Raw genomic sequence first — 23,521 nt, forward strand, 5'->3', positions numbered from 1 at the left:
CCATCACAGAAGCGGCTATTGAAATGGGGGCGGGGGGGAAGAGGGGGCGAGAGAGAGAGAGAATGAGAATGTGGTTTACTGTTAGTTTGGAAAGCTCTCTAAACCAACATCATATCCTGAACACATTTGGTTCTGTCATCTGGAGCAGGAGAGTTAACTTGTGAAAAAGAAGAAAAACCCACCAACACTGACTGCTACTTTAAAAAGCAAACAGACAATATTTGAAACAAATCCAAAGTTTTATTTCATACACATACATTGACCACATGGGATGGCGTGTGCACTACATCACAACTTCAAGTTTCCCTGTTTAAAAAACAAAACACAAAACAGAAAAACCCACTGACATTTACACTGACCCTCTTCCTGAAAACAGATCGCTTCTTGGGTAGGAAGATGCATCCACCTATTTGGCTGATATGACATAATGTACATGTAGCAACTCACCACTGCTATGAACAAAGTTGGGGGGGGGGGGAAGGAAATCACATTCCCCTATATAGGATCTTTTTATTGGAAAAAACCTTCAGTATATCAAACAAATTTATACCATGTTGAATATATAGAATCAATATATTTTCAATATTGAAATATTTTACGTTTTTATGGGGGAAAATTTTCTTGGTAGGTAAAATTTCTACTTTGCTAGTGAAAGCGGGTCTGTGTAAATATAAATACAAAGGTGAGATTTTTCTGGTTGCGTCCCCAATTAAAAAGAATTTAAAAAAATCAGAAGTAGTAACTGTAACAAAAGAGATACTGAAAGAATGTTTTGGTGTAATTTAAAATTGCGTGTAGCATTCTTTTAAAGAATTTAAGTTGTAAAATATGTAAGTCATTAAAAAGTTATGATAAAATTTCATGCCAGGATTTGAGTACTGTTCCGGGATTAGTGAGATTTAGGGTCTTGACTAATTAAGCAGTGCTTCTTTGTCAGTTATAGCAGATCTTATTAAAAAAGAACAGTTGCAATATATTTACATTGTTTTACCAATACAAGTGAAAAGAGCTGTAGAGTTACTCATTGGTCAAATGAAACCTAAGCTAGTCAAACATACAGTATAAAGATTGAAATACAGGATCTCGTATTTGAAAGCTAGCAAGGCAAGTCATACACCATTTAGCTACTGGTTGTATTGTATAAATATTCCCAGATGTTGAGACTCAGAAAGAGAGAGAGAGAGCTCAGTGGTTTGAGCATAGGCCTGCTAAACTCAGGGTTGTGAGTTCAATACTTGAGGGAGCCACTTAGGGATCTGGGGCAAAATCAGTACTTGGCCCTGCTAGTGGAGGCGGGGGGTGGCTGGACTTGATGACCTTTTGGGGTAGATCTCTATATACATATACTTGCACTGTTACAATAAATGGTTTTTGCTACAGAAACCCTTCTGCCTGTATACAAGGATGTAAGAGTAGAAAAAAGTTAGTCAAAAAACATTTCCACTTTGTTATGGGCTGTAAGATTTTCTGACAGGTACCTTAAGACTCTGTTGTCCTTTTAAATACAAAAAATTGAACTCATCCCTGATTTAGAACATCATATTAACAGGGTTGCCATGGATCTGGAATTATCCTAAATGTATAGCTGCTGGGTTTTTGAGCAAAAATTAAAGTGTTCCAAGGGTTCAGAATAGCATGAAAAGCTAGAGCCACTCTCACCCCCACACCAGTGGCATGGGATCTTATGAACAGCTCCTCTCTGATTGATGTTTAGGTTTGAGGCATATTGGTGTCTTTGCAATCACAGCAGTCCTGCTTCAGGCCAAAGGCCAGAACAGAATTTTAAAAGCAGTAGAATCTCCTCAAGGTAGGCTTTGCCTTTCATGTTTGAAGTCACATACTGTACCTGATACTGTAACCTGTCTTTCTGAGCTCTTTATGGGGCCATTTCAGATGGTCTCAGCCTCCACCTGAAATATTAGGTTTTTATGGTCTTCAAATTGGTATGTTTGTAGCCTATGGGCTTGTCTTTTCGCTCTCCATCTGGTTAGGACAAGTTTCCTAAAGCTGATTAAACAAATTTGTCAATTTCAGGCTACATGTAAGCAAAGCACTGGGTGCTTCCACCAGCTTCCATTCTGATGGTTTGGCTTTGCCCTGATTAGCAGGGCTCATCCAATTGATTAGAGTCACCTCTCCATCTTTCTTAATGCCTCATTATCCAGCTTGGAGGCTTTAATGGAGGCACACCTGGAACAGCAACTCAAAACATGACGTTTACAAAGCAAGGAAGGTGCAAGCTTCTATCTTAAGCTGTTCGAGGTATGTCATGTCGATATACCACCCTGTAATTGGGTGCTCTATTTAAAGATGCACCCGATTTTCTTCACTCTCATTTTGTTTCATGATGGGATGTTAAAGTGGTAAGAAATACATGGTGAAAGCTCACAAAGGGCTGGATGGTTAGTGACCGGATAACGGGAGCCCAACACATTAACAAAAATTTCAGTGGTTGACAGATCACCCTTAGTCCGTCAGTATGGAGTCCTCTTGCTATTATAACCATATGCCCATTTGCATCCTGCATGTTGCCATTGTTTGGGTACAGAGTGCTATGGCCCTTCTGTTATTAAAAGCATGTTCTGAACAATGAGTGGGGAAGACGGGGTTGAAAACAGTGGTCAGATTCGATGGCAGAGGGAGTTTTGTAAACACTGGGGTTTCGAGCCAACAGATTTGGGAAAAGAGACCCAGCGAGGGCAGTATAGGGGAAGCAAAGAATTGCACAGGGGTGGACAAGCTTGCACTGCCTTCCATCTGAGGTCCCCTCTGAATCAAGCCGTGCTTGGATCAATCACTTAGCACAGTACAGCAGCAGGCCTGCTGGGTGCTGGTTCAGTCACGCTGCTTAAGGGACATGGTTCAGAGAAGACAAGCTTCTGTGAAACATTAATATAGATCAAGTGATACTAAAATCAAGAAATATGGGTAAAGAGAAGAGGCATAGAAGAGTAGGGGAGGACCAGAGAAAACTTGGGTCAACACAAATGTATATCATTTTTCTTCTTGGTTTTATCCTATGACCTCCAGGGATCTGAGTGACCCTAAACTCCCCGTATAAACTGTTCTGATTTCAGGAATAGCCTTCTCAGTAGCTGGCAACCCTACATAACATGAGAGGTATTTCAGGCACATCTAAGGCATTAGAGTAGTTTTCTCTTTGCTGTCAGAACATCTTTTGTTTTTTCTCTACAGCGTCTTCCACCAGCATGTGGCTCTAAACAATATAAGTTTCTAAATGGATTGAACACAGGGATATTTTCATGCACTATTACTTAAAAGTAGTCACAAAAATATGAAGCACCAATCACAACACCTGATTTACTTTTACTTGCAGAATTGAAGCTACCATATACAAGTGTTAGAAGTTGTGGTAATAGGTTGCAAGAAACACACAGACAGACAGTGTTCACACTGCAGATGTGAAGTATCACTGACTAAGCCCTTGCTAACCAGTTTAGTTTATCATCTTTTGAGGAATCCCATCCATCTCTGTGCTACTCTAATGCAAAAAAACAAACAAAAAAAAAAAAGCACAAGACTGAACGTTTAGTAATATAATAGTAATCTAGCCTGTTGCGATATTTGACAATTCAATTTAAATAAGAGCATTATTTGGAAAAACCCAACGATAATCATTCCAATGAGGTTATACAGAGCCTCAGCCTTTACCTTGCTCAGCACAAGTGTCTTTTTTAAATATGGATCAAACAAGGGTTTTTTGTTGGCTTTTCTATTTTTTTGTGAGCAGAAAAGTGACACACACAATCTTTATATATTTTTCTATCTCGATGACTCTGCAGATCTCAGATCTTCTAGCTCATGATGTAGATCTTATTCCCCCAAAAGGTGACCAGTTTCTTTAAACATGCACATCTCCGGATCTCCCAGCCTTGTTATTTTTTAAATTCTGTGGACTAGAAAGTTGTCCACATTGCTAAAAACGCTACATCAGTGTTCAGAGCGGGCTGAGTGCATGTCAGGCTCATGGAGGGCTTACAGAATTGCACAGAAGAACTTCTTCTCTCTAAAGGGGTTTTCTGAAGCTGGCACCGGGGTCAGTAGAGGGTCTTCCTTGGCATGGGCTTCGCAGTACGCCATCAAGTCTGCCGCTGCTTTTGACACCTGAAAATAAATGCACTCTGTATAAGCCTTGGATGAACTACGTTGTCTGGAGCTCCTCCACCTCAGAGCACACAAAGGAGGGAGCACTTCAGCAGTATGGAATTAAAGTAGGGTGACCAGATGTCCCGATTTTATAGGGACAGTCCCAAAGTTTGGGTCTTTTTCTTATATAGGCTCCTATTACCCCCACCCCATCCTGATTTTTCACATTTGCTGTCTGGTCACCCTAAATTAAAGCATCTTATTTGGCTGAATGGAAGATGGGAAGTTGCCTCAACTTCCCACTTGCTCCTTCACTGTACTCACTATCACTCGATGGACTTTCTAACTAGGCCTTACACCAATCACAGCACTGTCCTTGTTCACTACTTGGCATTCATATCGCCCCTTAGGTAAGAGTGACCGTAGAATGTAACTGGCTAGGAATTGGAAGTACCTCTGAACTCTAAGATGCATTTCAGAATGGTGCACCAACGGGGGAAGTTCCCCTTTAACTGCACGACTCTTCTACTTTGAAAAGGATTGTTCTCTAGCAGCTGTAATCACCGCCAAACTTTAGCGCCAAAGTGTTGTCCCAACTGCACCGGTCACTTAGGGCATGTCTACACGGCCATTAAACACCTGCGTCTGGCCCATGACAGCCGACTTGGACTCATGGGGCGCAGCCCAAGGGGCTGTTTAATTGCAGTGTAGACTTTCCGGCTCAGGCTGCAGCCAAGCGCTGGGACCCTTCCACCTCCCAGGGCCCTAGAGCCAGGGCTCTAGCCTGAACTGGACATCTACACTGCAATTAAGCAGCCCCAATCCAAGCCCCATGGGCCAGCTGCAGGTATCAAATTGCAGTGTAGACATACCCTTAGGGCCAAAGTGGAGATCTTTGCTCGGGTTTTCTTCAGTCCTTATTCATGCAAGTGGAATTTGCCTGACTAAAGACTGAGGGAAGACCTCCAAACAGGATATATAATGTAAACTGAACTTTCACCCTTCCTAGATAGCCTGTGCTGATAGCCTGTGCTGTAACAACTGGAACCTCCATTGTTTTTCTTCCCAGTATGGAGTATTTGCATTTACACTATGTTTGTGCCCAGTGAATAGAAGGACGTGGCTTCTTTCCAAGTGTAAAGAATGCCCTTACCAGGAAGGCAAGGAAGCGGAATTTGTCACTTCAAATGTTCTCTATTCTCTAAATACAGACCTTGGCTGGAGTGCCCCGCCCAGCTGAAGGCACATCATGACTTTGCTCACCTTCTGCTATAAGGCAACAAGTCCGCAGACCACTCTGAATGTCAAAGATCCTCTCCTGGGCTTATAAATGGGTTGGGCACCCCCTCAGCACTTGCACAGGTTCAGGGTCCCAAACTTTCATCTGCTCCCTGGAGATTTCCCAATTTAGTCTAAACTTAAGAACAATTGATGTAAATCTTTGCACAAGTCTCTTTGTAGGCGGGTTGTTACTATGGTTATTTTACCCTGCAAGACCTCCTGTCTCCTCTCCTAGCTCTTAGATTCCACCTGTTCTCTTCCATATTTGGAGGCTAGGGGACCCTCCACCTGATCTGATTGCCAGCTGAGTAGGCCTCCAACTCCTATAACCTGAAAACCTACTGCAAGGCCACTCTCCAGCCAACCCTCTATTGCTAGGAGCAGATACAGATTTTTGCACATGTAATCAATTCTGAAGCCCAGTTTATTTGCGTGTGTTTCAGGAACCTGATGATGTCAATAAGAGGTCAGGGCAGGCCAGCTGGGAGATTGGACATAGTAAAGAAGATCACCTGATCAAATGGTAACTTGCAGGTCTCTGTTTTATTCTTCAGTATTACACTGAAAGTACATTTTTGCTGTAGCATGTTTGATGTGCCATGTGTGCAAATCCCAAACTTACACACAATAAAAAGGCATTTATACATCAACTATACAAAGTGTGGTGTTGATTTCTTTTGCTGCTAAGATGGTTTTCATTTGCATCTCTTTCAGGCAATCCAGCCTTCTAGTTCGTTTCCCCCCCACCAAGCAGCCTCTTTTCAAGGCATTTAACAGCTAACACAAACCTATTAGCAAAGACTTTAGGAGAAAACCTATGCAGTCTGCAAATCCAGTTTTATCTCCATTTGGTTACAGGCAGGTTTTTGATCCATCAACACATTTTACCTGATTTGATCTTACAAACATCCACTCAATGCAGGACACACTCAACTGCAAATAGCTTGCAAGAATACATGGAACAATATTTATTCACGATTTAAGAAAGGGCAGTGCCACGTCATTTTTATATCATGTCGAACCCTTCCAGTGGAGGGTTGTGGTTGCTATGATAAATATTGGTGGAGTCACTGACTGTATACGGTTATCTATTAAGAACATGAAACTGGCTCAGTGGACGCTCTTGAGCAGCTAGGAGACATGATCAAATGCTGAAGTTCAGATATTGGTATGTCACACTTTGGAATCAGCTACGTTTCCCTTTAGCAAGCTGGAATGCTCCAAGACTCTGCTCTCAAAAGGTTCAGGTTTCTAGAGGCAACTTTCCGAGCCAACTCAAACACAGAACACAGTTTAAGCAGCAGAGATACATTACGTCTTTCAAAGCCTGCACGTATTTGGGGGACAAGATTCTTAATATTTACCTGAGCTGAGCATGAACAACATGCAGTTGCATGCATCAGAATGGTGCTTAAGCAGCAAAAGAAAATAAGTGCCTTAGCAGCATAATTACCCTTTTGTGCAGGCAGCTCTTTATCTGGCATGCACCATTACGTGTCTGTGCCCACACATTCAATACAGACACCCAGTTTGGGATGCTGGCCTTTAAAAAGGGAATCTGTCCATGATCACAATTGTAGCATTCATCATGTGCTACGGGCTTTCTGGACAAATCAAGAAGGGACAGCTCAACTCCTGAGGAGCTCACAGTTTAAGGACAGAACTTAGCAAATATTGGAGGGGCAGAGGCAGAATTGTGCCCACTTACTACAACTCAGATGGACAGTCTAGGGGCTCATTATTCCAGCGTAACAACATCCGGACCAGCACTAGAAGACCTATATGCAGCCAATGCAGAGGAATCCCTCCCCGAAGGGATCACTCTCCTTTTCATTGAGAAAGAGACTTGAAAGGATAACTTTGCTTTTTGTTTTGTTGTGTTTCTCTGAGCAAGTCTGGGTACACCACTGAGCCCAATTTCATGCATTAACCATGTTATCCAAAGAACAAAGTCTCTGAAATACATTAAATGAGACACTCAGCTGCAGTCATCTTCAAACAGTACCAATTCATCATGAAAGAGCGTCCTCCTGTTTCCTAAAAGGCCATATCATTAGGACTGGTTTAACAGAGTTTCCCAAACCTTCTAGTTTTCCCGTTGGGTACAGTTCATGGTCACACCAGCGAAGTATCCACCACCAAAAAAGAAAGCTAGGGAACTGTGTTACCATCACAGATTTGAAGACAGAAGGACTTGATCATAATGGTCCGAGATCCTATAGAACACAGGCCCAGATTTCATCCAGTGAGATTCCTGGATCTACCTGACATCATTTAGAAAAACCATTCAGTATAGAGTTAAAGCCTCCGTGATGGAGGATTTACCACACCCCTGGCTATGCCATTCCAGTGTTTAATTACCCTCACTATTAAAAATAAAAATTTCCAGTGTGAACTTGCTTACTTCGACTTCCAGCCATTGGATCATGCCTTTGCCAGATTAAAGAGCTCTCGAATATCAGATCTCTTCTCCCCGCGTAGGGTAATTGTAGACCATGATCAATTCAACTTAATATTTTGTTCAATAAGTTAAATACACGGAACTCTGGGACTTGAGGGACACGAGATCTCAAGTCTATAGCTTGTGTTTTATAGGAAGTCAGACTAAATGGCTCCAGCAGTCCTATCTGGCCTTAAAAATCAATGACTTGGAGTCTTAGCTGCAGAAGACTCATCATGGAACCACAAAGAACATGCTAGTTACCCAGTTGCCTTCCACCAGCTTTACCTTTATTCTGTCAATGTTGGCCTCCATTTTCAGCTGTTCCACCAGCTTCCTGGCTTGTGCTATGCTGGCAGTGTTGTTGCTGGCCATTTGAGTGCTGGTTGTGCTTTTCAGATGTGCTGTGGAAACAAAGTGAAATAAGTTAATACATCAGGGAACTACTAAACTGGATTTGCTGCTGTCATGGTATATTTCCCCAATCTGAATCTTAGAGTCCAAAAGTTGGGGTACCAGCATGAATTCCCCTAAGCTTAATTACCAGCTTAGATCTGATAAGCTGCCACCAACCAGGACTCTGACTGCCTGGTAAACTCTGCCCCCCCCCCAAACCCTTGCCCGGGGACCCCCAAGACCCAGACCCTCTGGATCTTAACACAAGGAAAGTAAACCCTTTCCCTCACCGTTGCCTCTCCCAGATTTCCCCTCCCTGGGTTACCCTGGAAGATTACTGTGATTCAAACTCCTTGAAACACAACACAGAGAAATCAGGTTTGTTCCCCCACCCCTTCTCTTCCCTCCAGGTGTTCCCTCCCTGGGTTCCTGGAAAGAGAGACAGATTCAAGCTCTGTGAATCTAAAACAAAGGGATTCCACCCTTCTCCCCTCCCTTCTCCTTCCCTGTTAAGTACAGACTCAATTCCCTTGAGCCTCAACAAGGGGAAAAAGTTAAACAGGTCTTAAAAAGCAAAAAACTTTTAGTAAAAAGAAAGAAAAAAGTAAGAGTTATCTCTGTAATTTAGATGGTAAAAGTTACAGGGTCTTACAGCTTATAGACACTAGAAAGAAGCCTCCTCCCAGCAAAAATACAATTTAAAATACTTCCAGCAAACTACACATTTGCAAATACAGAAAACAATTAAAAGACTATAACCGTCTTTTCTACTAAATACTCACTATTCTGAATATATAAGAGACTGTAGCATGGAGATTGGCAAGAAACCTGGTTGCATGTCTAGTCCCTTCCAGGACCCAGAGAGAACAAAGCAAAACCCAAAAAACACAAACAAAGGCTTCCCTCCACCGAGATTTGAAAGTATTTTGTTTCCTGATTGGTCCTCTGGTCAGGTGTCCAGTTCACTGTTTGTTAACCCTTTACAGGTAAGGGAGACATTAACCCTTAACTATCTGTTTATGACAGCTGCCCTGGCTCCGATGTGCACCACTGCCACCCAGAAGCTGCTCTAGGTAAGCGGCACTGGGCCAGAGCTCACACCCCAACTCCCTGCCCTGAGCCCCCTGCCGCATCCTGCACCCAGCTCCCTGCTGTACCGCGCACCCCTCCTGCACCCCAGCTCCCTGCCCTGAGCCCCCTGCCGCATCCTGCGCCCATCCAGCATCCAGCCCCCTGCCCTGAGCCCACTGCCGCATCCCTCCTGCACTCAGGTCCCTGCCCTGAGCCCCCTGCTGCACCCCACACCCCTCCTGCACTCAGGTCCCTGCCCTGAGCCCCCTGCTGCACCCCACACCCCTCCTGCGCTCAGGTCCCTGCCCTGAGCCCCCTGCTGCACCCCACACCCCTCCTGCGCTCAGGTCCCTGCCCTGAGCCCCCTGCTGCACCCCACACCCCTCCTGCGCTCAGGTCCCTGCCCTGAGCCCCCTGCTGCACTCCTCTTGCACCCCACACACCAACTCCCTGCCCTGAGCCCCTGCCACACCCTGCATCCCTCCTGCAACCTCCGGTGACAGAGAAGGGTCAGTGTTGGGGAGTGGACTTTGGGGAAGGGGATAGAAAGGGGCAGGGAAGGGGTGGGAAAGGGGCAGGACCTCATAGAAGGGGTGGAGTGGGGGCAGAGCTGGGGGCAGCGAGGGTGGGGGTGTCAGTGATGCGGTCCTTGGGCCAATGCACTATACCTCATGTGGTCTTTGTGGTCATTTGAGTTTGAGACCCCTGGTCAAGACAGTATTTGGTCCTGCCATGAGGGCAGGGGACTGGACTCGATGACCTCTCGAGGTCCCTTCCAGTCCTAGAGTCTATGAAAACCACTATGACACCAAACCAAGTTAAATCTGGATTTGCCAGTTGGCGTTAAGTGAGAGAAGCAGGCCCACTGTTTATATCCTTACTTGGACGGTGATTGGAAAGGGAAGAAGATTTGGGGTTGGAGGCAGGTGGGAACATACTTTAGTTTTACAGCTCTGCTGGGGCTGTCTCTTCAGTGCTGTAAACATCAATCACCTTGTTGTTCCCCAGGGTAGATTTTTAAACTGCACTTAGCACTAAGTTGTGCTGTTAACCCTGCTCTTTTGGCTAGTGCTGTTGTCCTGATGCAGATCAGCTGTGAAGCCAAAGGTGTTTTCACTGTTTGTGCATGCAGCAAGCTTTGTAGAGAGCAGATTGTTTAATCAGTAATTAAGATTTTCACTTCCAGGTGGGTAGGAGAGAGAAGCATCACTACTAATGGAGAAACTTCTCTTATTACCTTCCCAATCAAAACAACAACGCTATAATTATGCACGGAATGCAAGCAAGCATTTCCTCCAGTCTTGGAACAAAATAGCACCTACTATAAAAGCCCCTCTCAGTTTCAACTTCACACGACAGCAAACGGATGTTTTCAACAAGTTCTCTAGTCGACAGCTTGAAGTGTCTTTCAAGTTGCCTGTAGCAGTAATATCAGTCATTATAGGTTCATTACACTGTACTGAAATACCAAGCTTTACTATAAAATAATTAGGAAATATACATCCGTGCATTTAAGTAGCTGACTATAATATAGTGATTTCTAGAGACCGACACGGTGCATTGGTCTAGCATTGCATTGTCCGCACAACGAGTGAGCATTTAGATGCAAAACAGGATATTGTCACTTCCTGTTTCTTTAGGGTTTCCTACAAAAGGATAACTGCACTTGTTCATTATGTTGCCAAGTCTACACTGTCTCTATGAAGCATGCTTTTCTAAGCTGGCTCTGCTCACACTGGGCAGAAAAACGGTGTCTGTGTCTTTCCAGCAAGGGCCCCATTTAAGCACGATTAGTACTTTTCAAGAACATGATCAATGTAAGAGATGGGACACAGCTGAAGTGCATTGGGCTATCCCAGGCGGAGCTAGGAGAATAAACCGACTTTTCAGATTTCTGGCAGTTCCAAAAAAAAAAAACAAAAAAAAAAAACCCCACAATCAGTGTGTGTCCAACTGAAACTGAAGTTCTTGGAGAACTGAAAGATTTCATTTCAGGTATTTTAATAAAAATGAAGGGCTCAATTCACAAAAGCTGAGCAGGAGGAGGAGGAAAGGCCACCCTTTAGCCCAGTGGTGAGAGCACTCACCTGGGATGTGAGAAAGCCAAGTTCAAATCTCTGCTCCTGCCCCCCCTGAGGTGTGTGCCCAAACCACCAGGCTATTGACTATTCTGAGCTGTCTCTCTCAAGCTCACAAGCTGAAAATGTTCCACTTGGTCTAAACAAACAGTCACTGGAGCTGGGATTGGAACCCAGATGTCTCCCAGCTAGAGACAGAGTGAGAATGCCGGACTCTCTCCTAGCCAGGTATTTTATCCTGTCTCCGTGGACACACTCACCAGGAGTCTAGAAGGAAGGCATTCTTGTCTATGAATTTCTAGGCTAGAAAGACCAACCTAAAGTCAGCTCCGTATTCTCTGCGGCCCATATTCTCCTTCGGAGAGATAATGAGTAAGGGGCAGAGAGGCATTTCTTCAAAACATCACCCCTCAAGGGGTCTCCCGCTGGCTCTGAAAACTGCCAGCAGGTCTAGTTTTGGCCATTTAGCCTGAGCCAGCTTAAAGGGGAGGATCCAAGTGTGCTCACACTACAGCACTTGTGTTCAATCCTTCAACTGAGGAACTCATCTTGGGGCCTGCTCAGAGACACCCAGAGCCCAACATGAAGCCGCTGCAGTGCAGTTCCCATTCAGGCCTGCCCGGCTAGGATACGCTGGGGTAGCAACCAGGAGCAAGCAGCAAAGAAAGCTCATATTGGGTTTGGGAAATGGGCGGGCTTAAGCCCACCCACAGCTAAATGACCCTCCCCCAGCCTATGCTGAGGATCCACCGAGTCCAGGACTCAGGCTGGTAGGCAGGATGCATGTTTCAAGGAAACAAACTGCGAGGAACAGCTCTCCACAAAAACCCCTCATGATCCCCAGGCCATCTCCCCATCCAATCTATCCTTTGCACTTAGAATTAAGTAACGAAGTGTTTTACCAAAACGGTCTTTTCCGTGAGTTGCTTCTCTAGCGGAAGGTCTGCTGATCTTCAATAGTCAATACCTTTAAGGGGAAAAAGAGAGAGAGAGAGAGAGAGAGAGAGAGAGAGAGAGAGAGAGAGAGAAACAATTTATTAGACTGACACTTTCCATTAGATCCATGTCACTGAATGACTAATGGTACAGAAGTTAATTGGAAACCAAGACACGTCAAAATATCATTCAGAGGCTCAGCAAGCTTAAAAACTCAGTTCAGAAAGGCAGAATGTACAGGGGGGTGGGGGTTATTGCAAGACACTTGGCGAGATGACGTATTGATTTTTATTCTATTCACTTTTCCATACCGCACCAGGGGTGAGACTAGGAGGGCAGAGTTTCAGGATTTCAGACAGAAATTCCTTCCACTTGCCTCATGCCTCACATAAACATGCCTGATCTAGTCATAAGCATCAGAGGATGATTGATAGGTACACTGACCAATCAAATACAGATTCCAATTCACTAGACTAGGAAGAAAGTTCACTACATTTACCTTATTTACAAGGCTTTTGAATTCACTTGAGTCAGGAACGGACTGAGAAACGTTGCAAGAGGAAAAAAAATATTTAAAAATGAAGGAGATCTATTACATGTACATTCAATTGATATTACACTGAATACATGACGGGGATCTGGTATAACCTTGTCAGTGGCCTCAGCTGGGAAAGCCTGCATAGCTCAATTATGCAACCACACTCCTGCTATTAGAACTGTAATATCATGCTACAGCACCCCATCGTATATTCTATTTTATCTATATTGTGTGATATGCACACAGATTAGAGAGAGACACACACAGAGCTGTATAAGGAAATTATAAGACGACATTTTAGGAAGCAAGATAGACTTCTGAGATTTAATGTAAGTTGTTAAGCCCCTTTAGACAATACTTTATACAGAGTTACAACAGCAGTTGGACTCTTCCTCACTGAATTGCAGAGTGCATTCAATTCTATTAGACTTGTAGCTGAAAGATGGCTTGTTGGAGATCTGCTTGGAGAAGTGAGCCCTTTAAGGACCAGTGCCCCCCCTAGTTTCCCCATTTCACTGCGTCCTGCCACGCCCTGGAGCAAGCACTGCTTACACTTTACCTCCTCTGTTGATTTAGGAGCCTGGAATGCTGGAAGGAGTTCTCGGTTACAGAGTCTGCCTTTCGTACAAAAGTCAGCGTTTACACTAGCTAATCTATGTGTACACTGACAAATGTTGTTGCTTTGTGGTTAGCAGTGCACGCTGTGACAGAGAAATACAGACAAGAGATGGGAGGAAACAAGATCCCTTTCCTGTGTAGCTGTCTGCGGAGTTCAGAGCACAGGGCAAGTTCATTTAAACTTTAGACTTTCTTCTCTGACAGAACTCCAGGTTTGTAAGGAGGAGCAAGTGCTTGGCCAATGTAGATAAATGGATGATAAAAATGAACTAATTGGCCACCGATGCGTTCCTATGTGCCATTCTATACAGTGCAATAGGCTGTACAGGGCAGGCTTTTTTAAGCCAATGAACATTGGCTGGGATCTATTTTGGATAAAATTGCCCAGTATCATTGTGACAAGTTTTTCATCAGCTGCTAACATTTGAATGCCGTGTTCCCTAGCGGAACCTGCACTACAGTGGTGGGAGAAGCCATTCCTGTCTATCCCACAGGGAAGACCAAGTCATTTCTACTGCAGTTGCATCTAAAGGTCCCAACCAAGCTCAGGTTCCCCTTGTTCTAGATCCTGTCCAAACAAGCAGCAGCAGCATAGTGGCTATATTTCCAATATCTGAAAACCAGACCTCACATGCCACCTCTTGTCCCCAAGGGCCCACTCGCACCTCTCCCCACATACCCCACCCCCAACTCCAGCGTGAGGAGCCCCAAGGGACTTGTGAACCCCAGATCCAGCAGGCTGCCTGGGAGTAAAGGTGAGAAGAGTGCTGCAGCCACACAGGAGCAGCCCAGCAGCCCCCTTCCCAGCGCCGCTCTGTGCTGCCCACCCAGCAGCTCCCTTCCCCGTCCCTCTCCGTGCTGTCTGTCCCAGAGCTGTCTGAGAGCACAGCCAGAAAAAGCTGTGAGGGAGGGGCAGCTCGCCTCCCTCCTGGGGAACGTTCCCAGCCGCGAGAGCTCCTTACCCCACTCGCCATGGGCCCCTGCACTCTGTTGTCCGCTGTAGTCCTGCAAACCATGCTTCTCAAAGGGGCTACCTGCTGCCCAAGCTGTGGCATGCATCCTGCCAAAGGAGCTGCCACTTCAGGATTGAGCAACAGGCTGCTACTATTCCCCCGCCCATAGTAACCAGACTTTTAGTGTCCGGTCAGTACAGCTGACCGGACACTGCTAGGTTCCCTTTTCAACCAGACTTTCTGGTAAAAAACTAGACATCAGATAACTCTAAACAGGAGGCCCTTCCTAGCCCAGTGAATTTACAGTCTGAAGACACAAAGGTAGAAGCAAAAAAAACACACAGAGGCACAGAGAAAGTGACTTGACCAAGGTCACACAGCAGCTCAGGGCAGAGTTGAAGTCAGGTCTGACTCCCAGTCCAGTGATCTAGCCACTCCCTCCCAAGCACCCTGAGCACCTCAGATGAGAAGTGTTCCTGTAGACACACACAGAGTATTATTACAGCAGTTCCTTCACAGCACAGCGGGCCGCTGAGGGTTACAAAACAGATTCAGTTACAACCCAGCTGGCTCATAGGATCTTACCTCTGCTAAGAACTCACCAGACAGGCAGATGTTCTCCACAGATGCTTGGTCTAAGAGAATCCCTTTGAGCAAAGTCCCTTTTCACTATTCTTGAGTTGGGAATATGAGATATTTACTTTCCACACCATGAAAAACTATACACCCCTACTCCCTTTAAAGAGGGGAGAAAGGAGACTTGGAACTTGGCATGTAAATAGTCCTCACTGAGAAACAAGCTGGAAGGCAGAGGTCACCTCAGGTGGGCCACAAAAGGAAGGCAGGTTTGTTAAACCAGGCAAGTAAAATAAGCAGCAAAGTGCCCTTGCCTGTGTTGTCTACAGTCTGGGGACAGAACTAGAGGGAAAAATATCTCTGTCTATGCCATCCCCTAGGGAGACCTGCACAGTCTCCCCAACTCACAGGGTGATCACGCTGTGATCACAATCCCCTCCCAAGCTGCAGCTTCCCCTCAGTAGGGCAACCTCCTCCCTTTATATCATTTACTGCAGCTGGAGGACCCTCCATCCAGGTCTGATGCTTCTGCCATTAACCCCTTGCTGCCCTCACCCAAGGCAGAGTTTGTGCATTTCATCACAGTCCATAGCTAGGTATGGGGTGGGGGACAAGCGTGCACAGAGAGCAGAAAGCATTAGCTTGCACTTCAAGATACACACCCTTGAAAGTGCAGACTGCTGAGAATGTGCAATAGCCACAGATTGGTGCCAGCTTGCTCTACCTTTGAATGTCTTTTCTCATTATTTTTTTCCTTTCCACTTTGGGGGCTGCTCCTGGCAGTAGAGTCCAGGGGGTGCAGAAGTGCACGATAGTAAAGTTAAAGTACTTTTGTAAGTGTTTGCGAGATTGGGGGCTGCTGTCGCAAAGTCAATCAGAAAAAAATTAAGGGACCACGTTAATTCAAATTTCCACAGCCGTGCTCATTTAGCTGTGTTGCATTTTTATTCTTCCCTTCCCCCTTCTGAAATATGTAGGTGAGCATGTTACTGTTTGAGTTGCTAAAGTGAAGAGCCTGGCTTTGCAATGCTCTGACTGGTTTCCCTAAGAAAACAGCAATGTTAGAGGGCCAAACCTTGCTGGCCCTACTCCCTGAAAAGCCCCATTGGATTCAGAGCGGTTACACAGGCGAAGGTGAGTAGGGTCTGCTAGAGAAAAAGAATTTTATTTGAAGAAGCTCATAGCTCAGTGATCAAGGAGGCATCAGAAGTAAAAAAAAGAGTGACAGAAAATCAATGTATTCTGTACACTATTAAAGAGCTGATCACCATGCGTGAATGCCATTTCTCATTTGATGGCACATAAAAAGGCCTTGCTGTTGAACTAAAGCTCTCACCTCCGCCTTCATCATCCCACCCTGATCCTTCAATTTAAAATGCAGGCAGACCCCAGCTGCAGGCAGAGGCTGCGCGGAATCCCAAGAGACGATGGCCAACCAGAGAGTGGGGCTGATGGCGGGAATGGGGGTAGGAAATGTCTAGAACTACAACTAGTATAAGGGACGGTAACATCTCAGGCAGAAACAGGGATTAACGTTGACTTGAAACTAAACAACATGGTTCATTTTGATTTTCCTGCCTGAAAATTCCAGACATCAAGTTCTTTCCATAGAAAACTTTTATTTCAATGAAATCCCATTTCCCAATGTGAAAATGTTTAGTTTGACATTTTTCTTCCAGCCCCAATTGTAAATTGCAGGACTGGGGCTTCAGATAGGACACTAACATGAGCATTTTTAATTTGAGACCATTACCGACATGCCTTTCAAAGTGTATGACTAGAGATGAAATTAAAAATTTAGCAGTTGGTAGAAATGTACTTCTGCGCAGAGGCTATAAACCAGAGACTGGGGCGGAGAGGGAGAATTGCAAAGAAGTTAAGTGAAAGAGCTCCCTGTTGCAGGGAGCAAAATTGTGATCTGAATTAAAAGCAAACAGAAAAACCCACTATTTCCATTCCCGGGATCTTCCAAAGCTAGCAGTGACCCTATTCCTCAATTAGGAAAATTTACAAATTTTGCAGCAAGCGATGCTTTCATTCACTTTTTTCTTAACAAGTATGAGCATGCAAAAGCAGGGCATTCTAGGCAATTCCCAGCTTTTGCGCTCATCAGTTTCCTCAATGCTTAGATAGAGATTTACCATTTGAAACAACACCATCCTTAGCCCATGAGGGGAGGGATAGCTCAGTGGTTTGAGCATTAGCCTGCTAAACCAAGGGTTGTGAGTTCAATCCTTGAGGAGGCCATTTAGGGAATTGGGGTAAAACAAACAAAAAACTGTTAAGGACAGTACTGGTCCTGCTAGTCAAGGCAGTGGACTGAACTCCCTGACCTTTCAAGGTCCCTTCCAGCTCTATGAGAGAGATTATATATATATAGATGTTATGTAGCTGGGGAGGTACTGCCCAAAGCATTCTCCAAGGCTTTATGGTATGTGGACTGCAGGCTAAGTAAGGATGAGGTATAAACTATTTACTTGCAATATTGTCATTTGGCCACTAGACGTCTCTGTATGCCTTGCCAGGGTGCAGTCCCTGGTAAACAGAGGACACACAACTAGAGCTCAACCTATGTGGAAGCCTGTGTGTCTGTAGTTTGCAGTTGCTTTGCTCAATAAATGCATCATGTTGAAGATGGACTATGACTGTGTATCTTGCCAAGAAGAATTTGGGATGGTGCAGCAGCTAAGGAAGATACCTTAGCACTAATTACTTCCCAGTATGAAACTCCATCAAACACAGCACATATACTGAAGTCGTGCACTGGGGCTGGGATTTTGCTCTCAGTAATTCATCTTCCCAGCAAATTTTTGAGATTACAAGTTTTTAAGCACTAATCATATACAACCCAACATGTTTAAATACCCATCTTTTCAACCACAATTTGCAATGTACACTTTTCATCTTATACTACTTGGATTTAAATTGCTATTTTGACAATACCAACTGTACTTTTGCAAAGCTTTTCATTCTTATCAGTTCAGGTTCACTTTAGAGCTTTTCCAAATATAAGTTTGTACATTATTTTCAAACCAACCAATCACACAACTATGCACAAGCATACACCTCTAGGAAACCATGGACAATCCTTGGTCAACAAGAAGTTCAGATACAAGAGCGCTCAATGAAATTAAAAGGCAACAAAGTACAGCTGAAGAAAAATGCATAATTACCCTGTGGAACTCATTATTGCTAGATACTGAGAGCAAGAGCTTAGTTAATTAAAAAAGAATAGACATTTATACAGATAAGAGCCTGTACAGTCACATTAGACAAAGAATATTCCAACTCATGAGTGTTTGGAAGAAACTTCTCCGAACATCAGGTTATTTCATAATTATCCACTTAAGATTTTTGGCACCTTCCTCTGAAACATCTGGTGCTGGCCACTTTCAGAGACAGGATGTTGAACTAGTTGGACCATTGGTTTGATCCAAAGATGGTCCAAATACAGTGCTATGTCAGCCGCCACTGGGTGGATTTGCAAGTAGATTTGTGCAGAAACAATAACACAGAGATTAATATTGCACAATGTGTGTGCATGCGTGAGTAGTCAGGTATCCCATTTGTGTTACTGGGATTTGCCAATATCACTTCCCTGCTTGTAGTTTGACAATACACCCCACCCATTATCTCTAATAAGATTCTCATAGCACAAATGGAGTAATTATGCAGGACAGCATTTCTAGTGGTAAATTGGGACCAATTTAATCACAGCCAAAGGGGAGTCAAGAGAAAATCCAAGACCAATAGTTTACCTGAATCTTAAGAAAACATATTAAGAAGCAACTTAACTTTACAGCAGTTCCTGAATCCCAATGTGGAATGAACTTTTTTATATCTAATATAAATAATAAAACCACATTAAAATATAGTAATATCTACTATATAACAAAGAAAGGAATTTTTCTTCTTTGCAGGGAAAAGAAAGCTTTTAGTGAAATTCACAATGGAATACAGACAGCCTCTTATAGCTGCAGTTTAATGAGGCACACGTTTTGGATAATGGGGTTCTTGCCTTGGAGACCGCAGGTTAATGAGTGAGGATACTGTTTATTTCCATGATAATGATGTTTATAAAGTATAGTATATAGGTACTATGTCCCTGTGGTATTACACTTTAATTACAGCTGTGTATTTCTCAGGATTGTTTTGTTCCTTATCCTACGTACACAGGGATTGTGGATTATTTATGGCATTTTGTAATGGGCTGGATTCGTCTGACAAGCAAAACACAAAAAACTCAGACACTTCTCCAGGCCCTAAAACTTTCCAGCTGGGTTAGCCTCCCCAGTGCCTACAATCAGAAGAGCTAACCGATTCATCTGAATTTTCCAGTTTTTAAAAAAGGAATAAGGAAGCTTTGTAGACTTGAGCAATATTTTCCCTTTTGATGCTTTTTTGGCTCCAGAACTGCAGACTGACCACTTGTGTTCAGAGGAAAAATACTTCCATCTGAACAGAAAAACTAAGACTTCCCCCCCCAAACTACAGTAGCTGGAGATCCTAAGCCAGGCTTGATTCATTTGACTCCTACGTTTCTGAATTTATTTCATACCATACTTTAGAGTTTGAAAATACCCGGTACTTAAAATGGTGCTGTCTACCAACACCTTTCATGTTGTTCATTATCCTCAGGGTAACACCCTTATTCGGCCATTTACACTTGTTGCCTTCAAATTTAAAAACTACGTTAACACTTTGTCATTGCCTTTTAAAGCCCCGATCCTGCAAATAAGCCATGCGGAGCCCTACAGGAGTCAGCGGGTCTTAGCCCAGGTGAAGGGGTCCACCTGCATGAATCCCATAGGCACTGACTTCCCCCTACCTTCGCCCCAGGCCCACCCCCACTTCACTCCTTCCTCCAAGCCCCACCTCTGCCCCTGCTCCGCCCCAGACCCTGCCCCCACCCCACTCTTTCCCCCAAGGCCCCTCCCCTGCCCCACCTCTTTTGTCCCTGATCTGCCCCCTCCCTGCTTCTTCCCCTGAGCGCACCCTGTAGCTGTTCCAGTCTTCCCTCTCCCTCCCAGCATCTCCTGCATGCCACAGAACAGCTGATTGCAGCAGGTGGGAGGCGCTGGGAGGGAGAAGAGTTGACCAGCGGGGCTCCGCTGGATGGGAGGCGATAGGAAGGGAAGGGGAGATGTTGACCAGAGGGGCACTGGCGGATGGGAGGCACTGGTAGGGTAGGGGAGGAGTTGACCAGTCGGGCGCCTGCTGTGGGGGAGGCGCTGGGAGGGAAGGGGAGGCGTTGACCAGCAGGGCACCGGCAGATGGGAGGTGCTGGTAGGGCAGGGGAGGAGTTGACCAGTTGGGCACCGGCTCACGAGGGAGAGGGGAGCTCGCTGCCATTGGGTGCTAAGAACCCACTCATTTTTTTTCCATGGGTGCTCCAGGGCTGGAGTACCCATGGAGTCGGCGCCTATGATGGCTCCTATTGCAGGATCATGACCCAATGCTTCAATTCAGCAAGGCACTTAAACCCATGACATCATTGGCAATATTCATGTTTTAGACTCTGATTCAGCAAGTTCTTAGAACTTGGATAGCATTTTACCTACGGGAGATGATGATTAGGGCAGCCCTCAGAGTGAGCATTAAACATGGGGCCCATCACTTACTCTGTTTATCCATCTTTGCTATGTAGCCGTCCAGCAGATCAAGCTGTTGTCCCTTTGGAAGTGCCTTGGCTTGATTCTCCCTTCCTCAGAAGACATTTGTACTCAGTCCATCATTTTAGGACTAACGCAGAAAACCTATTTTCCCCCATAATAATTGTGAATTGTTTGTTTCCGCCTTTGTTTCATATTGCACTGATGGCCCGTATCTCCTCCCAGCTGGATGGTGGTTGTAGCCTAATGCATCTTTTCTGAACGTTAATCAACACTACATTCCGTCATGGGATGGGAACATACTGCAGGCGCAGAACAGAAAGTCTAATTTCATTTTGATCCCAAACCACTGGAGACTTTTTAAAATCAATGGTAGATTAATTTACGAAGTTGCCTGCTACTCCCTATCCAATACAAGTCTGTAGAGTGTTAAGATTCACTGAGCTACTCTAGCCAATAAGAACCATGCCTTTCTCTGCATCTTCCCCTCTAGAAGAACTCAGAGATGGCAAAGAGAAATGTAAATAGGTCATAAAGTCAATGGTGCTATGCTCATTTACATCAGCTGAGGATCAGGCCCCTGTGAGTTGACCGAGTTCGTAATCGAGTTTCACCAACTTCCCCACCTCCAAGAGATGGTGCCAGAGATACTCCGGGGTGGGCAAGGCCACCACAGCCCACACTAGGCAGAGACTCATGGGAATACATGCGGAAGGCAGTACCCCAAGTGCTGAGATGCTATCTGCTTTTGTGCTCCCTCCAGTCCCCCTGTAGCAAAGGGGCCACGGCTAGCAGTGCCATTAACCTGCCTCCCGCTCAGCTCCCACCCATCACTCCTCTGCAGGCTCAGAGCTGCAGCAAGGTGACTTCATGGTGCATTTTACAGCGCAAACTCTACTGTTCTGAGAGGTGAACGTGCTACATCGACCAGCTATTCCTTTGACTCCTGCCCTCTTCCCCGGCCCTGTAGAGCAGATCTGCCCCAAAGGAGGTGGAGAGAGGCAGTTACTAGATGAAATGCTATCACACAGCTCCTTTTCCCTCGCCTGGGAGAGCAGGCTCTCCTCCGCACAGAGTGAATGGGTGGGAAAACATGGATCGCCTGACTTTAAAGTGTCTTGGAACTGGTGGGGTTTGGACTGCGCCATATCCTGGGTACTGCCCAGAAAGGACAGGTGGCTTGGTCTCTCCCACCAAGGGACAGTCACTCCAGATTTCCTTTCCTGCTCAGTACTTGGAGGGTGGTGAAGCACTGGAATGGGTTACCTAGGGAGGTGGTGGAATCTCCATCCTTAGTGGTTTTTAAGGTCAGGCTTGACGAATCCCTGCCTGGGATGATTTAGTTGGGGATGGGTCCTGCTTTGAGCAGAGGGTGGGACTAGCTGACCTCCTGAGGTCCTTCCATCCCATATCTTCTATGATTCTATACTCAGGGAGGATCTGTAGCTTCCTTCCCGGCAAGGCCCAGGGCTGTTTCCTTTCTAGCTCCTTGTTGGCCATGGGCTTATTTTTGTGGCTGTGGATAGTTACAAAGTCTTATTCATTGTATGCAGGGTTGGGTCCTTGACAAACTTTGGCTTTATGAGTCAGCCTTGCCACTCAGTTACTCTCTGGACTGACATCTGTATCTCCACTGCAACAAGTAGATACACTCTGGATTTACACCTATGTAAATGAGTTCAATACCATGCTGTACGGAGAGTCCAACGGTAACTATGTTTGGAAGGTTTTCTCCCAGAATTCCAGGTTCCAGCCCCCATCTTCTAAGGACTGGCTCAGCTTACCCAGAAACCACCTTACCTGTTGTGATCAGGTCTAGAGAGGAAGGAGAGCCCAATGGTTAGGGTGCCAGCAATTTCCTACTCCTGTATGATCCTGGCAAAGTTAGGACCAGGTTGATTTCAATGGGAGCGAGGAGCCTAGATGCTTTTAAAAATCTCACTAGGTACCTGCCTGCGGCTTTTGGTGCCTAAATACCTTGGCAAACCCAACCTTCAGATGTTTCTGCACACAGACGTTTTCTATACATTAGAGGTGTTTACAGCAGCATAGTTCTATTCCTGCAAGGAGGGATCCACACTCAGGGTCATAGGGGTATAACGACTTCGGTAACGGGAAAAGCCACATTTCACAGAAATGGCACTGTTATCCTCAAGAGGGAGCTTCGTGACAGAGAGATGGCACCTTCTCAGATACCGCCCCCACACTCCACAGGATCAGGTGTGACCATGAAACTCAGGAACCTCAGAGCAAAAAGCAAATCCCAGTTCCCAAGCCTAGTTCACAATATGACCACAACCACTGCCCAAAGTCCAGTCCCTGCCCGTCAGAGATGAGAGAAGTAAAGATACCCAGAGTAACCAGCCTAATTTTACGGGGAGCTTGGAAACTGTGGTGATGAGTCTAGTGTAAGAACACAAACTGACAGATTTGACAGGGCAGCTATAAATTAGTAACTATTTTTTCCCCATCTACATAATTTCCCCCGCTATTATCTCTTTCAGCCGTGGGAATCTCTCTGTGATGGCTGGTTGGGGTTTTTTTCGGTAATATTGTTGCTTCTGAAAAGGTTTCCCTCTAAAATAAGCCACCTGTAGTTTGAAAACAATTTTTATTAACCCCCCTCCAAAAACCTACACTGACCAAACAAAGAAAGCAAGGGGCCAAATCTCCAGCTGGAGTAATTCGGTGCAGTTCTATAGACCTCAAGACAGCTGCCAATCTGGTCCCAGGTCTGAAAGAGATTTTATGATGTCCAAGCTACACACATTTCATTCTTTTCTTAACAACGGAAAATAAAATGAACCAAATTAAAATTGTGCCTAGGGGCTTCCTTAACCGGAACAAAGATTTTGATTCATAAATCAGGGTTAGCGTTCATGCACTTCAGGTTGCTTTCTTTTGAATGCATACTG

The 23,521-nt window shown here is 45.0% G+C and overlaps 1 protein-coding gene across 7 annotated transcripts in view; it reads right to left on the reverse strand.

The window, feature by feature from the left end:
• Positions 1 to 220: 220 nt before the first annotated feature.
• GNG2 (G protein subunit gamma 2) overlaps positions 221 to 23,521 on the reverse strand; it is a 101,913-nt gene continuing 78,612 nt past the window's right edge. For 5 of the 7 annotated variants that reach the window (XM_050954750.1, XM_050954754.1, XM_050954752.1 and 2 more), the window contains 3 exons: positions 12,276 to 12,340; positions 8,117 to 8,232; positions 221 to 4,125 (listed from right to left, as the gene is read on the reverse strand). In XM_050954750.1, coding sequence (XP_050810707.1) covers positions 3,997 to 4,125; positions 8,117 to 8,203 — 216 coding nt within the window. In that variant the 5' untranslated portion in view covers positions 8,204 to 8,232; positions 12,276 to 12,340 and the 3' untranslated portion in view covers positions 221 to 3,996. Of the gene's footprint in view, positions 4,126 to 8,116; positions 8,233 to 12,275; positions 12,341 to 12,485; positions 12,601 to 13,406; positions 13,528 to 23,521 lie in introns of those variants that run through there. The other 2 variants (XM_050954753.1, XM_050954755.1) reach the window with 2 other exon arrangements.

The sequence above is a fragment of the Gopherus flavomarginatus genome, chromosome 5, assembly GCF_025201925.1.
Source record: "Gopherus flavomarginatus isolate rGopFla2 chromosome 5, rGopFla2.mat.asm, whole genome shotgun sequence".
Lineage (NCBI taxonomy): Eukaryota > Metazoa > Chordata > Testudines > Testudinidae > Gopherus > Gopherus flavomarginatus.